The following is a 17,001-nucleotide window of genomic DNA, read 5'->3' as shown; positions in this document are numbered from 1 at the left end:
ACATCTCCAGACTCTGTGCTAGGCCTGCTGGAGATGGATCTTCCTTTATTCAGCCCTAATTGCACTAGATGCTTCTTTCCTGAACTGCAGTCTGCACTTTCCCTTTCCTGAATTAACTGGCAGCCTGCGACTCACAATCGGGACTTCTGCTGATTGCCCACATCCACCCAACCATGTCCAGGTCAGGTAGGGCGAGTACAGTCCTTTGTGATCATGTGACCTGTTGATTTCCTTCTGAGCAGAGGAGCACACCACCATTGTTTTCTCCATGGGGTTGTTTCTACCTGTAGAGTCAGAGTGTGAGTGGATCTTCTCACTCCCTAGTGCTAGGAACCTTCAAAATAAAGTCCTTCAATCCCAATGGGTCATGACAATCCATCCTAGTAATCACTCATGTGTGTTCAAGCCCATGACTTTTATAAGCCTGTGTATTCTACCATAGCATTATGCCATTCTGAGATTCAGATTTCCCATGCCATGCATGGCAGGGTCTCCTGCCTTCTCCACCTATGTGACCAGTAACCACTGACGCTTATGATCCTGTGACACATTGATTTCACACTGAGCTGAGAAAAGGACCATGCTGCCATTGTAATCTCCATGGACAATACACAAACCTCCTGGAGAAACTCAGCAGGAGTTCTTGATGAAGGTTTCAGGCCCGAAGCATTGAGTACCTTTCATTTTCTATGGATGCTGCATGAATTGTTGAGTTTCTACAGCACTGTTGTGCATTGCACTCAACCCCAGTATTTGCATATTTTTTATAATCTCTGTAGAATTGTTTCCTGCAGCTCAGAGTCACACCGGAAGTGAAGCTTCTCATATTTTCACACCGATGGCAAACCTGCAGGCTTCATTAACCTCTACATTAATTCACTCTGCTTGAATCCTCTCAACAATAGTGAAGTTGATGGACTGAAGCATCCCTTCCAGATTTTACAATGTCTTCCTCCAGGATCTCAACAATGTTCGGTGGGTCGAGTTGACCCACCAATGTCTCGAGTGTTTGCAGCAACACCAGTACCCCCAGCAATATTGCTCCCTCTCCTGGCACGTCATCATCCTTTGCACAGTGAACTCAAAGGAAGTGCTCAGGCCCAAAATATCAGTTATACATCTTTACCTCCTGATATATAAACTAGCCGAGTTCCTCTGTGTTTGCAGCATCTGTAGACTTTCATGTTTGTCATCAAAAGGCTGAATGTGCTCTGCTCCTGCACCTTGCTGGCACATATCTCATCTCCTTTCCTGCCATCCCTCTGGGTGCTCCTACTTGGAGAATGTGGTTCTCTCATTTGATCATTCTTGCTCTGTTATCCATGGACCCACCAATTTGAATCACCATAGATTCCATGTATCTATATCTTTTGTGTAACCCTACCATGTGAACCTTGTTAAGTGCCTTACTTAAAGTCCATATGGATGGTTAATGTAGTGGTTCGCACAGTGCTATTACAGCACCTATGACCCAGGCTTGAATCTGCCCCTGTCTGTAAGGAGTTTATACGTTCTCCCCACATCTGAGTGGGTTTCCTCCAGATTCTCCGGTTTCCTCCCACATTCCAAAGATGTATATGGTTAGTTGGTTAATTGGTCAAGGGTGTACAGTTACACAATCCTTTATCTGGAACCCTTGGGGGACAGTGTGTTCTGAATTTCGGATTTTTCCGGATTTCAGAAAGCCAAATTTAAACCCACTCGAATTGTGCTGCCTTATCCACCCCCACCCTCTTCCAGTCGCGCTGCCATCTTCCCCGCCCACCCGACTCGCACTGCCAGTCTCTCACCTGCCCGACTCGCACTGCCGGTCTCCCCCCCCCCCTCACCTGCCCGACTCACGCTGCTTGTCTCCCCCCCACCCCTCATCCACCCGACTCGCTCTGCCAGTCTCCCCCTCCCCCCACCTCGCCCGCCGTACTCGCGCTGCCGGTCTCCCATTCTTGCCCTCACCTACCCAGCCTACTCGTGCTTCTGGTCTCCCCCCCCTTTCCTGCCCGTCATGTTGCCCTCTCTCGCCCTTGCCTGCCCACCCGACTCGCACTGCCAGCCTCTCCCCATCGTCCGCCCGACTTGCTCTGCCCTCTCTCTCTCCCCACTTGCTGGATTTTGGAGATTTCTGGATTTTAGATGTCCAATAAAGGATTGTGTACCTGTATTAAGATGGCACAGGCTTGTGAGGCGGAAGGGCCTGATACCATACTGTATCTCTAAATTAAAAATTTAATATTATCCACTGCCCTTCCCTTGTCAATCATCTGTGTCACCTTCTCAAAAAACTCATTCAGATTTGTAAGACATGAAGATAGGGTTTAAGCTTCAACTTAAAGATCCTTTATTTTATAAACTCCAAGATTGTTTTTTTCTCTTTTCAGTTATGATAGTCTATTAGAATGAAAGAAGAAGAATTTGAGTCACAGAGCCAAAACTGTGCTTCACAGTCTTTGCTTTTTCTCTTACTAAGCAACAAAATATCTTGAATAAAAAGTGACCAATGAAGTAGACATAGACGTGGAGAGTGAAACTGATGATTATCACATTTGTATGTATATGGGGGTTGTTGATTGAGGAGTAAGTGTAGTGATACGTAATAGCAAGTTGTTGGGCATTATGAGTCTAAAGTTTTTTCCATCAAGCAACAGAAGGTTAAAATGTAATGTGGAGCATATAAAAGCTACATGCTCAGGAGAATATTCCTTCCATTAAAATTGAGAAACCTGGCAATTAATACTAATCGCTGTATATCTCTACCTTTCACTGTTTCTGAAAATATACCAATGCCAGTGATGTTCTCTTAGTAGAAGACATGTCACAATTCAAATCACTGCCTAGGACAGTCATGTAAGTGTTCATGCATTTATCAAATCTCTTTGCTCTCTTCGTTACACAAGGATGTTAACACATTTATGTAAAAATAATGGAGAAGCCATTTGATTTCTTAAATAAAGTCACCCATGGAAGTGTTGGAACATAAAACATAGAACACAGTCCAGACCCTTCAGCCCACAATATTTTGACCCATGTAAACTTACTCCACAAGTCCAATTTTTCCCTATCTCACACCCATTACCCTCTATTAATTTTGCATTTATGTGCCTATCAAAGTCTTATAGAAGACTTGTACCAGCCTCTACCACCACCCACAGCAATGCATACCAGACACCTAACACTCTCTTGAATAAACAACTCATCTCTGGCATCTCCACTCACCTTAAACAGATGTCCTTTGATATTTGCTAATGCCGCCACAAAAATATGTGCTGGCTATTCACCCTATCTCAGCCCTTCATAACCTTACATACAGTGTTTTTTTTATGGTCACCTCTCATCCTTCATCATTCTACCAGAATATTGAAGATTTGGCTGCTTTGCCTTCATTATTTCTTTGTTACCTGTACCTGGGCGGCACGGTTAGCAGAGCGGATGGCGCAACGCAGTTACAACACTATCAATTGGGACCAGGGTTCAAATCCCGCGCTGTCTGTAAGAACTTTGTATGTTCGCCCCTTGTCTGCATGGGTTCCAATTTCCTCCCACCATTTGAAATGTACTGGGGGTTGCAAGTTAATTGGCTGGCGAAAATGGCCTGTTTCCATGCAACTAAAGATTAACACACATTATTCCCTTTCTTGGTGATATATATTGGTACCTGGTTAGGAATGCATCATTATTAACATCCACACACTTGTTTTAATTCCTTCCATGGTCCCACTTGTTTCCTTCTTTGCAGTCTTTTCCAATTTCACTCCCCTCCCCTGACCAAACTCTACTTTTTCTTTCTCCTTTGTGACCTCACTTAAGAACATGTTCTTTGAACAGTTCCCTCCTTCTGTGGCTCAGTTAACAAGTTCTTCTGCTGCACTCCCATGAAATGACTTGCTACATTAAAGATGGCAAGTTGTGTTCACAATTGAAATAGATTCTAAACTTATCATAGGTAGGCTAGAGTCGCATGTAATGAGTATCACCTAACTTCCATTTTTCTGAAGGGATTATCAGCTGCCTCCAACAGAATATTTGAAACGTCAATGAATTGAAGACCGTATTATGTTGAACTGGCACCAAAGAGAAGTGGATCTCAGAATAGGTCACTTGAATGGCAGGGCAAACTTGCAGGGCTGTGTGACCTACTACTGTATTCGTAGATGAATAATTGAGCAACCACAGTTCTCCAAAGGGAGTTCTATGGGAATCTTACTCACTGCTCCACACCTGTATTACTTCAACCCCTTACTGCAGTCTTTTGCAGCATGTTCAAACTCAAGTGCAGAGAGATTTTATATTTAACCATGGCAATTTGTCATCACTAAGTATATTTTGCTTGATGGGCAGCTTTTTGGACAAGCTCAAAAAACTTTTTTTTTTACAAGCTATCCTGTTACCTGAATATCCAATTTATTTTCTGGAAAATGACTAGCTTGTCATTTTGGTGGTATTATTGGCAAATAATTCTCCTCACAGGAAAAATAAAAGTCCTTTGCTCTTTGTTCCATTGCTGTGGCAAATCATATATTTTGTTTGGCCAGTGTGTACGATGAAATAACTAATTTACTGAATCAATTTCTGTTTTCCAGTTACTGAAGGAAGTTACCAGGAAGCGAAGAAGTATTCGCCTTCGGAGGCACACAGCTGTCCTTAAGCCATACATTGCAGCCCACTTTGAGGTCCTTCCCAACGAGTTTACTCTGGGTGATCGACTGTTTTACAATGGATTTGAAAACAAGCGGCTCCAAAGTGGTCAAGAATATGTTTTCTTTATCTTAGCTGTGCTTGACAGTCCAGAATCTGTAAGTGTGTTTTAATTCATTGCTGTTCATGTAAGTGCAGTCTAAAAGATGAACTGTGGTTTTAATTCTTTTGAATTCTTTAGGTCTTAACCCTTGGGATGTGATTAGATGCAATGTATATCTGCATAATGAATGGACAAGGCATTGATACATTCACAGTGTCAGAATTAATTGGTGGATGGATATCACTTGGCTTTACTGTTTTAGTACATTAAAACATCAAAGAAAATAATGCAACAGTAAGATATTTTTAGATGAGGTATTTTGCTCACCATTTGTACATCTCATCTTTCTTTCCTGATCTTTTCCTCTGAGTTTTCACATTTAACAGAAGCAAGCCAAAACTCTGCAGAACAGAAGTCAAGCAATGTGAGGTTAATTGTAGCTCACAATTCTTGGAACATCTATTTGGGGTATAGCATGCCTGCATAATTCTGCTTTGGTTGAATTTGGCCCAAAACTCATTGGAGAAACAACTGAAGCAATTAGTATTTTTAAGATGATTTTGTAATACTTAAATCACAAAACATTAAGAGAGCCCAATCCTCACAGGCTTTTCAAAATTCTGATCTATCATGTGAGCATTTGTGATTATTCATTTGTAGAAAAAATTTTAATTGCTCACGTTCTTGAAGCAATGTGTTTTGGTGCGCGATTACTTTGGTTTCCAAAAGGAGATATTAAGCACCATTAGTCCAAGGCAAGCCTCCAAATTTTTTGCCTACCCTGGGCATATTGTTTCAAACAATGATACAATCATTGCAGGAAATGACCATTGACAAATTTACCATTTCTCCAAGTCTTATATTCCATTAAAGTCAATCCGGGAAGCATAGAGGGGAATTTTAAAATTTCTTGTTTTTTACTTCTTCAGAAGGAAAATAAGTTTGCATATTGTTCTTCATTATGCTTTCTTAAATCAATGCATGCACCATGTTACCTTGTAATTTCAAGGCAACTTTAGTGTACAACTGTTTAGGATTTCTGATCAATTGCTCAAATATATAGACCTTCAAACCAAATGCCAGGGTAGCTTTCATTCTTTCACATCTCTCTCTTCCTCAGCACATCAATTAGTATTAACTGACAATTATACAGTCCCCTTGTTTAAAAAAGGTAATAGGGATAATCTAGGAATTAACAACTAGAGAGTCTTATATCAGTTGTTGCAGTTAATGGAGAGCATTCTTAAGGGTAGTAGGATCAATGAGCATTTGGAGAAGTACAGTCTACTCAAAGATAATCAGCATGGCTTTGTGAAGGGAATGTCATGCCTCACAAGTCTAATTGAGTTTTTTGAGGAGGTAACAAAAGAAATTGATGAGGGTGTGGTCTGCATGGATTTTTAGCAAGGCTTTTGACAAGGTCCCCCAGGAGAGACTCATTCAGAAAGTCATGAGGCACGGGATCAGTGGAACCTTGGCTGTGTGGATCAAAAATTGGCTTGTAGAAAGAAAGCAGGGAGCAGTAGTGGAAGAAGAGTATTCTGCCTGGAAGTTGGTGACTGATAGAATGCTGCAAGGATCTGTTCTGGCACCCCTGCTCTTTTTATAAGTAACCTGAATGAAGAGGCTGAAAGATGGGTCAAAATGTTTTCAGATGACACGTTGTGAATGGAGCTGAAGATTGATGAAGGTTACAAGAGGATATAGGCAGGATGCAGAGTTGTGCAGAAAAGTGACAGATGGACTTAAATCTGGCTGAGTGTGAGGTGGTGCATTTTGGAAAGACAAATCAAAAGGCTGAGTATAGGGTTAATGGCTGGATACTTAACAGAGGGACCTTGGAATCCAAATCCATACTTGCCTCAAGGCCACTGCACAGGTTAATATGAGAGTTAAGAAGGCCTTTGGGATGTTGGGATTCATTAATGGGATTGAATTCAGGAGTAGAGAGGTCATGTTACAACTCTACAAATCTTTGGTAAGACCATACTTAAAAGTATTGTGTTCAGTTCTGATCACCTCATTATAGGAAGGATGTGGAAGCTATGGAATGGTGCAGAAGAGATTTACCAGGATGTTGCCTGGATTGGAAAACAAGTCTTATGAGGCAAAGTTAGAAGAGCTGGGCTATTTCTTTTTGGAGCTTAGAAGGATGAGAGGAAACTTGATAGAGGTCTACAAATTTGTCAGAGGCATAGATAGGGTGGACAGCCAGCATCTGTTTTCCAGGACAGGATCAGCAAACACTAGAGGACATAAGCACAAAGTTAAGGGAGGAAAGTTTAGGGGAGACATCAGGGGTAAATTTATTTACACAGAAAGTTCTGGGTGTCTGGAATGCCTTGCTGGGGATGATGGTGAGGCTGAAATATTGGAGGCATTTAAGAGACTCTGAGACACATGGATAAAAGAAAAATAAAGGGTTATGGAGAAGGGAGGGTTTAGTACTTTTTTCCTAAGAAGGAATATATGGGTTGACACAACATTGAGGGCTGAAGGGCCTGTACTGTGCTTCATTGTTCTATGTTCTAACGATCCACACCACCCAACACATGCCCTGTTCACGCTGCTGCCATCAGAAAAGAGGCACAGGTGTCACAAGTCTCGCACCACCAGGTTCAAGAATAGTTGCTACCCCTCAGCAGGGACTCATTTGAGGACTCTTACTTGTGCATTTTATTGATTTTGTTTGTTCTCTCTGTATTACATAGTTGGTTTGTTTACATTTCTTATCTGTTTTCAGTTCTTTGTTTGCTTACATGTATACACTGCGTACAGTTTCATTTGCTCTACAAATAAATGATAGTTCTGCATCACCTGCAGAACAAGAATCTCAAAGTTGTATATGATGTCATGTATGTACTCTCACAATAAATCTGATATTTGAATAGCTTTAAGAAAGTAGCAAGGTCAAACTGGTGAGACAATTGAACCTTCTTTGGCCTTTCATGTGCAGCAGGATTGCACTTGAGTGGGTAAAGGATTTTTTTTTCAGTAACTTTATGAAGGGCCCAGGTCCCAAACATTGGTAACTGTTACAAGTCCAGAGGACCCCAAAACCCAGCAACAATAAATATTCACCAAGACAAATGATCACTTAAACAAAAGTTGCTTTTAATTATCTTTAAACATGAAAATAGGATCAAACTTTAACTTATCACTATTAACTTAACCCACTTCTAATTCCAAGTGCATGTGTATGTAATGTGTGTGTAAATTCAGAAAAGTTATTTGGTTCACAGTCCAATCTCACTTCTCATTCCTCCAAGTTCACTGATTGCAGGTAATTCTGAGACTGTGGACAGAATTTAACATTTATAAGGTTCATCATGCTTTGGTGCTCGAAAGGTAAATGGTTACCGCTCAGGAGGGTTCTTGTCAGTTTTCAGAGAGAGATTTCTATATATATCCATTGATATATATCCATCAGTCACTGAGGTGACTTGCTGACAAAACTTGCCCCATCAGGGTTCTCCAGATGATAACCTCTTTCTTTCAGGTCACTACATAGTTCCTTTCTGCTTCTCTTATTCCAAGTGAAACATTAGACAGCCAGTCCTCTACTCTTGCATTACCCACAAGGGTTTTGACTATGCCATCTTCCAAACTGGGGCTTCTTGCCAGCTTGTCCTCTTCCAGTCCCAGCTGCTCTGCTGGCTGCAACTCTGTCAAGTGATTTCCCTCCTCTCTCTGAGAGAAAGCCTTTTTGACTCTCTCTGCTTACAAAACCACATGACCCTCTTAGAACAGCAAGCTCTCCTGCAGACAATATGTGGCTCCAACAATCTTTTTCATCTGTTGCTTTTGGTAAACAACAATTCATAAGTTAAGTCTCTTGAGCACTCTTCAGAGCTCTTGCAAAGGCTGAGTAGCTGATATGCCTAGCATTAGCAGAGCTCCAATATTTCAAGTAAGATCTGTTTTAAAGTGTTTGTATGTAACCTATTCTAACAACCTTTTCCAATTTATATCCCAAAACATATCTTTATACTCTATCATAGTAATCTTTTACGACTCGATGCTGTGGAAACTGCTGAGTTTCTCCAGTATGTTTGTGTCTTAAACTTAACCTCAGCAACTGCTGACTTTCTTGTTTAACTCCATTCATCACCTTTGTTTTCTTGACTTGACAGCTCGAAGGTAATAAATACCTTACAAGCTGTTATGTTCTAGCCTTGCCCAACAAATTGCAGCACCAATATTTTTAGATATTTTGATGCACTTGCTTTCGTCATGTATTGAATGAAAAATAAAGAATGATAGACTGCAGGAACTTTCCTCCTTTGCCATGTGTTCAGTTCTTTTAAATTGAAAAGACTCAAAGTCATGCTGCCCTACTGTAGTCTATTAGTTTTCTGGTAAGGGTGAGGTTGCTCAAGTGAGTAAATAACTGAGTCTGTCTCCTAGATTGAGTCTGCAGCATGGGTAAGTACAAGTTGGGACAATGCCCTGAAGACCTAAAATTCTCAGTTGTAAGATCTAAATGCTTTTTGAAAGGGTGGGCAATTCTTTCCACTGTTGGGGATGTAATTGTTTACTTTATGTTTCACAATATTTTTGGAATATTGTGAAGCAAAAATAAGAGTCTTTTGGAATAAAATGGACATATGCTTTTCATTTATGATCAGTAATCATGGGAAATCAATCTGCAGTAACAATGCTTTATTAGAAAGACAAAAGATCATGGCCATCTTCTAACATATGTGGAATTGAAAACAAATGACAGCAATTACACAATATTTTGTCAAATCAAATATTTTATTGTTGTAATAGCCTTCTTTCCTCAAATTTGTTTTGTTCAATATCAAGTAATTGTTCTTGAGACCCTGATCATCATTTGCATATATAACAATGGTTGTCTCTCAGACCCAGGGAACTTCCATATTACCAGCTGAAGGTCTCAGTTTCACTCAGTGAAGTGGATACTAACTGCTCTCCCATCCTGAAATTCCAATGGCCTGTATCTGTGACAGAACAGATTAGCAAAGGAAAAGAGCCTTTATATATATATATATATATATATATATATAAAGGCTCTTTTCCTTTGCTAATCTGTTCTGTCACAGATACAGGCCACATTGACCACCGCCAGTGGGCTGATAACGCCTCAAACCGTGCATCTTGGCGCCTCACAGTTTGGCGGGCAGCAGCCTCCTTTGAAGAAGACCGCAGAGCCCACCTCACTGACAAAAGGCAAAGGAGGAAAAACCCAACACCCAACCCCAACCAACCAATTTTCCCTTGCAACCGCTGCAATCGTGTCTGCCTGTCCCGCATCGGACTGGTCAGCCACAAACGAGCCTGCAGCTGACGTGGACTTTTTACCCCCTCCATAAATCTTCGTCCGCGAAGCCAAGCCAAAGAGATATATATATATATATATATATATATAATAATAAACAGACTTCTAAATTATCACTCTGCCTCAGAGTAGGAGAGAGAAATCAAGAGTTTTTAATTTCATTGCAGCATGCTTATTCTCACTGTAGCACCAGGTGACAAGGCTACACAGTCATAACCTCTTCTTAGTGCCATTGGATCAGAAGTTTCAAGGTGCCTGTCATGTAAGGTGTTACATGATCTGTTGACAGATCATGATTATCTATTGAACATTCCCCCCCCCCCCCCCCCCCGATGTCTGCCACACATTTAACAGGAGAGCAAAAGGGTGGGAATTGTGCACACTTTGGCCACTTCATGTTGATTTATAAGCTAAATTTACCAAGTAATACTACAGCACCGAAACAGGCCCTTCAACTCATCTAGTCTGTGCCAAACTATTATTCTGCCATTCCATCCATATACCTATCAAATCAAATTTTCTCTCAACTGTTGATATAAGCTTGCATTCACAACCTGGCTCATTTCACACTCTCAGCGCTGAATGTTGCCTTTAAACATGTCACCTTTTACTCTTAACCCATATCCTTTGGTTCTTGTCTCACATAACCTCAGTGGCAATTACTCTATCTATATGCCTCATGATTTTGAACACCTCAATCAAATTCTCCCTCATTCCTTGACACTCCAGGGAATAAAGTCCTAACCTGTTTAACTTTTCCCTATAACTCAGTTCCTCAAGTCTCGGCAAAAACCTTGTCAATCTCATCTGCACTCTTTCAATCTTCTTGATGTCCTTCCTGTAGTTGGGTGACTAAAAACAAATGTGGTGCAAGTTACTGCACAATGGTTCAGTTCAGTGTATCCTTTTTTATTCTCTTCTTGTTGTTAATAAAAACAGCTTCCTTTCTTTCCTCTCATCTTTGGTAAAATTCTTGTTCCAGATGATGTATGCCACGAGCCCGTATTCCGACCCAGTGCTGTCAGCGGACCTTGATCCTCAACCAATAACAGATGAAGAGGAAGGGTTGATATGGGTGGTTGGTCCTGTTTTGGCCGTTGTCTTCATCATCTGCATTGTCATTGCAATCCTCCTGTATAAGAGGTAAAGCAATAAGAGCGGGAGCTTCACTCCTAGTTTGTTGTTTTTATTGTGGTAATAGAAGGGAAGGACCTGGCAACGCAACATAAGGACAGCACAGTAAGGATACTGGTCTGTTCGGATCCGGTGCTGTCTGTCAAGAGTTTATATGTTCTCCCCATGTCTGCGTGGGTCTCCTCCCACTCTCCAAAAACATATGGGGTTTGTAAGTTAGTTGATGTATTTGGACAGCATGCCTGTTATCTTGCTGTATCTCTGAACAATTCTTATGAGTACAGTGATGGCTTCAATCCTGCCAACATGTTTAATGGGTTCAATAAAAAGTGTTGCAATCATTGAACCAACCATTTCAGTTGCTGTTGTATAGCTTCACAAGATAGTAAACAAGGAGAAGAATTTAGTGAAAACAAGCAATAGTTGATATCACTGCTTCAAAGACAAAATTTCCCAGTAATGCCTCCCTTCAAATACAGGGGCCGATTCAAATTCAATCCACCTGTTCGACCAAAATAAGTTGCTGTGAAATGTCAAATGAAGACCTACTCAAGCACTTCACATTTCTTCTAGCAGTTGAGGATGAAAACCAGCAAATGTACACAGTTAGCTGTCAAGCCCTAATTGCTGACAAAAAGCTGGCCTGTCACTCAGGTAGTCATCCACATTTACCAGCCACGTCCTGACAAGTGAAATGCCCCCTTTTCCCTTAATGGAGACATGCTGGTTTGTAGCCCTGAGTAAAAGCTCTTTGATGTCTCTACTTCCAGCTTCTTCAGTCATTATTTTCTTTGCATGTGCCAGTTCCACTGAATCTCAGAGAATTTTGGCTTTATACAGATTCTAGCTTGTCGCTGAGTCCAACAAGATCGTCTTTGTTGTTTTCTGTGCATTGCAAACATTGAATAAATGAATGCAGGGTCTCATTTGACATGTTAAATATCCTCTGGGATTGAGGATTGGTAAATGTTTAACAATACCAAAATATACAATCGCCACCTTCACTAGAACAGCAATTAAATGTGGCATCTCAGTGTACTCTGGCCATAAGTGAATGTGACATTAGAATTGAAATGTATTTCTGTTGAAGCACACGTGTTGCTGTCTTTTTGGCCTGACCTTTAGTCTTTCATTATACTGCTATTAGAAAGCATTAACTGCGCTGATGAGTTGTCAGTGTCTAATTTGCATGTTAAGTAACATGTTCTCTGCCAGTGAGACATCTGCAATGAACCAACTATGTTGCCATAGCTATAACTGCCTGAAGGGGAACCTAACACACTGACCTTTCTTTCCATCCCTCTCCCCTCTGTTGCTTTTCAATGGAACAGCAAACCTGACAGGTAAGCAAAGATGTAAACATTCTAAGAAGGATGGATCTGGTGTTGGTGGGGGAGCGCCACGTGTATGAGGGAGGGAAATGGTTGCAAAGAGCCAGAATCTGAAGCAATGGAGGGAAAATGCCCCCCCCCCCACCCCAGAAATATTGAAAGGTTGCAAGCAATCACCATTATTAATGATCTTTTCAAAGCTATTTATTCTAGAAATAAGCAAAGAAATAAATTACCGACTCTTGCTGTTCTCCGGTCTATAAGGAAACAACCCAGGCAAATGTCTGCATTGTGTCTAGGAAAACAGGAATCTATTATGGCCCACTGGCATCAGCGCACTGTTGTTGCCCACAAACATTACCTCAGTTATATCCGAAGATTGTGTGAAATGATTTTCATCATTCACAGAGACATGCACTTTATTTAAAACTGCCTGGAGCAATCCCAGCCCACGTGACCTTGAGGTCTCATAGCTGCAGTGTGACAATGTGACTTGCCATCCGGAACACTTTTAGTTTGTCTCTTTTATCATTTTCTGCAGCGGCAATATTTTTCCCAAGTCCTTTCCCTTGCAGCCTTTATCATCTAACAGAAGTTGCAATGAAGTTATCTAGGGGAAAAAGAAAATATGTGATTACAATTTGAGGGAATGGTTCTCTTTTAACCACATTTTTAATAGAAAGAGTAGGTAAAGCCCATTTTCTGATTGTGTGATGCATTTAAAAGTATTGCTTCAGTGATCCCGCCAGTGGGAAGGAAAGAAGTTGATGGGAGACCGTGACTGGGGAATATAATTGAATTTAAATGGTACCTATGTATGTAATATAAATGCCCGTAAGCTCCATTTGATGTGGAGGAAGCAAACGCAGAAAAGTACTTTAATAAGTGAAAGCAGACACTCCCCATGGAGCAAACCAGAGAAACTGGGGATGGATATATCTAATGCTGTTGCAGTAATTATTAAATTGAGCAAAAGAGAAAGGCCTTTGCATTTGAAAACCACCCATTGTTACCACAGGTCATTCAAAGAGCTTTACAGCTAATTAAGTATTTTTAAATTGTCACCACTGTTATAGTGTATGAAATGCACCAGTTGGTATTTTACACAGCGATTTCTCTGAATAATTAGTGTCATGATGAGCAGATGGCGTGCTTTTGCGATATTGTGGGGGGGCGGGGGGGTGCGGGGTGTGAATGTTGACCAGATATCCTGACTTTAAAAGAGTGCATTCTTTGATGGTTTTATCTCTTGGCTTGGATAGGATATGGAACCCTCTAATTAAAGTCTTGCCCAAAAGGTGCCACTCCAATGTTTTGAAGTGACAATTGAACCCATGCCATCTGACCCGGAGACAAACCTGCTGCCTCCACTCATGTAACTGCAAAGGGGGTTCAGCTTATTTCTATAATTTCTAACAACAACACTCTCTTTGTAGGAAAAGGACAGAGTCTGACTCAAGGAAAAGCAGCATTCCCAACAGCAAGGAATTACCTTCCCATCACCCCACAGACCCAGTCGAACTAAGACGACTCAATTTCCAAACTCCAGGTGAGCTGTGCCCAAGTTTTGGTCCTGAAGTCTCAGGCTTGCGCTGGCCTAGTTTTTTTGATGGGTTGGAAGTCAGATTGGTGAAATGTACCTGTGTTATAATACTCCTTACTTTTCTCATCATTTTTTCAAGATCACATGTTGGGTTTGGAATATCAATGATAAAGCTTTCCAGTAACAAAACAAAAACAAGATAATGTACAAATTATTTTTAAATAATGGAAGCATTTCCTCCTGTGATCAACCTCAGCTACGCTGAGTCTCAACGCTGTCTTAGTGATTGTCCTTGGATGAAAAATTCCTTTTAAGATCTCACAGTCTTGGGAAACGAGCAGCCTCTCTACATTACTTGGGATTTTTTTCCAGCCAGCAATCATTCTTGCAAATAGCTTACATTTTTTACCTGATACAAAACAGTTTTGGACATTTGTTCCCAATATTCTCCAGATAAATTTTAAAATTAAAATATTGGGATCTGGCAAGATTTTATTCCATGAAGGAACAGTGGTGATCTATCAGAAAATAACGATAGCATGTCATTTATCTGACCTTCTGAGATCTGGCTTGGGTTTGAATCCTGTAAGAGGCAGACAGGGAGGGCAAGATTGCAATGAGTTTCTAAGATGTGGAGTTGGCTTATTGACTGGTGTGCCGAGTAACTCACTCATTCTCTAAACTCAGAGAGGTAATGTCCCCTCAAAGCTGAGGCCGAAGGGGAAAGCAAAACGCTTCATAGACAAATCTGTGGTACAATTGCCAAGACTCCAAAATGACAGAGTTCAACAACTCTGAAACAATGAAACAACTGCTTAAATGTGACTGAATTTATTAAAAAAATAGACTGTTAGTGCAAATTCAGCACTTGTTTAAAGCAAAGAAAGGTATTTTCTCATTGGACCTGTGTAAAGGTTTGAAGAAGGGGCTAGTTTCAGTTTAAAACACAGTGTTCCTTATGAGGATGCTTTCACCATCCACAATATAAAATTAATTGTTTCCCATGCACATTATAGATCAGATACAGTCATTATGCATAGTACCCCCAGTGAACAAACTATAATTTAATCGTATGTTAAGCAAAGGAGATAATGTGAAGAACCTGTTTTTGAACACGATCTCAGACATTTGAGATTTAGCTAGTCTAGAAAAAAAGAGATAATTGTAAAATTAGCAAACATAATTAACTATCAATGCCCCCTTAAGTGAAAAATCCTTAAAACAAAACAAAGCTAAAAAGAAAATGTGTGTTTGGCGCACGTTGGCTCCACATCACTCAGAATCACAGTGCACTTTGACCCCCAAGGTCTAAGAAGGGAATCTTATTCTGAGGACAAAATATTCGAAGAAACATGTGCCAACCAGCCATAATTCAATATTAATTGTTCACTTGGAAGAAGAAGGCATGGTTATTGAGGGACATTGCAATGCCTTTTCTGAGGTTTACATTCAAATATTATCAGACAATTTTATTTTAATTTATTTTAATTTATTTTTAATCTTATTTTATTAGCAGCAATAACCCATGGGTACAGCAAGCTGAATGCTTCAGTGATTAAAATTATGATTTACAAAAATACCATTGTAATATACTTGTATACATTACATTTTACCATTTCTTGACAAAGATAGCAGCACATTTATAATAGGTGGGTTTACATTGCTATTAAAACAAAAAGTGGCAAAGAAAATTTCGTGCAAATGCATTCAGCTCTTTTTTATTTTCTTTTAGTTAATAGTAGGCTAGTGCATTCAGAGACAAGTTCCGTGCTCCCCATATTATTCTTGAAGCTTCGTTACGCTGATGATGTTGCTTTGTACAGTCTTTTGCTTTGCTTCATTTGTATTTGCTCCTTTGATGGAGGCAGAGAACCCATCCCTCCCTTTTCCCAAAGGAAAGATACTCCATCCTGCAACACCCTTGTCAAATCCAACTGCAAACGCCTTTAAATGGAAAAAGTGAAGGAATAATCATTCTTTTTTGCAGGCGGGGTAGTTTGCATGATATCTCCTGCTTGCTGGTGATGCATGGTGTGTGTCACTTTCAACAAACTAACCACTAACCAGCTTGTTTGCAACAATCCTCAAGTGATCTCAAATTCCCATCTTAACAGGGATTGAGGATTTTTTTTTGATGGAGGAGCAGAAATGTAAATATTGTTTTCCACTGGGAAATCTTTTCTTGCTAATTTTTTTGTTCCCAAACCATTTTGCAATGGGAGGGCATATTTCAATGTCAAAACTGAAAAGTAGCATGTCACATCAAGTCTTTGAAGTGAACATAAAAACTGGTGAAAAAGGCACCAAAACACGATGAACAATGGGAATTTCAGTGGCCAAGCTGACAGAAGACAGATCTCCATTATTGTAAATATGCTCTGCACCTGATGTGACAGGAACTAAGTATTTTCAGGGCCACATTTGGGACCTATGCAGCAATTTCCATTTCCAACTGGCATTTGCTTTTACAGCCTTGATCAATTACTCAGATTCACAGAATTCTTTGACAAATTCTGCCCTGCTTCTCTTTCCAGTTACATTTCTAGTCAATTACAATAAATCTCCACAAACGGCTTCAAGAGAACTTTTTTTCTCTGTCTCTATTTTACTTTTGAGGGGCTCAGTCTAAGCACGGCGTTGTTAAGAATTTAAAAAATCAGCTTTTCAATGGTTATCGTTCTTCTTCCATGCAAACACACATCATCACATCAGCATGCAGTTTGTGAAGCTGCTTCAGTCACTCCATTAATACTTCTGGCCAGCTGTTACATGTTGACATAAGATCAGTGAAATCCTTTGTAACCTTCTGCTGATATGTTAGATTCCACCAAAAAAAATGAAGGTTTGCAGAGAGCTCGAGATGAAAGTTCACTGTTGTTGAAGATTTGGGGAAGTACTTCTGAATCTGGTGTCTCCAGGATAGAGAAACTTATGCCTGCCGTCAACTACAGGAACAGAC

At 40.4% G+C, this 17,001-nt stretch overlaps 1 protein-coding gene and 1 long non-coding RNA gene across 14 annotated transcripts in view; one reads left to right on the top strand and one right to left on the bottom strand.

The window, feature by feature from the left end:
- LOC138755347 (uncharacterized) overlaps nucleotides 1–3,733 on the bottom strand; it is a 40,483-nt gene extending 36,750 nt beyond the window's left edge. The window contains exon 1 of the long non-coding RNA XR_011352217.1: nucleotides 3,650–3,733. This is a non-coding gene — a long non-coding RNA (uncharacterized lncRNA). The remainder of the gene's footprint in view (nucleotides 1–3,649) is intronic.
- The window catches only part of LOC138755303 (receptor-type tyrosine-protein phosphatase delta), a 1,191,445-nt gene that overhangs the window by 527,028 nt on the left and 647,416 nt on the right, over nucleotides 1–17,001 (top strand). For all 13 annotated transcript variants that reach the window (XM_069921133.1, XM_069921109.1, XM_069921060.1 and 10 more), the window contains 3 exons: nucleotides 4,575–4,787; nucleotides 11,017–11,177; nucleotides 13,936–14,048. In XM_069921133.1, coding sequence (XP_069777234.1) covers nucleotides 4,575–4,787; nucleotides 11,017–11,177; nucleotides 13,936–14,048 — 487 coding nt within the window. The remainder of the gene's footprint in view (nucleotides 1–4,574; nucleotides 4,788–11,016; nucleotides 11,178–13,935; nucleotides 14,049–17,001) is intronic.

This window comes from Narcine bancroftii, chromosome 1 (assembly GCF_036971445.1).
Source record: "Narcine bancroftii isolate sNarBan1 chromosome 1, sNarBan1.hap1, whole genome shotgun sequence".
Classification (NCBI taxonomy): Eukaryota; Metazoa; Chordata; class Chondrichthyes; order Torpediniformes; family Narcinidae; genus Narcine; species Narcine bancroftii.
Note: the sequence above shows the minus strand (reverse complement) of the source record. Positions and strands in the feature narration are given on the sequence as shown.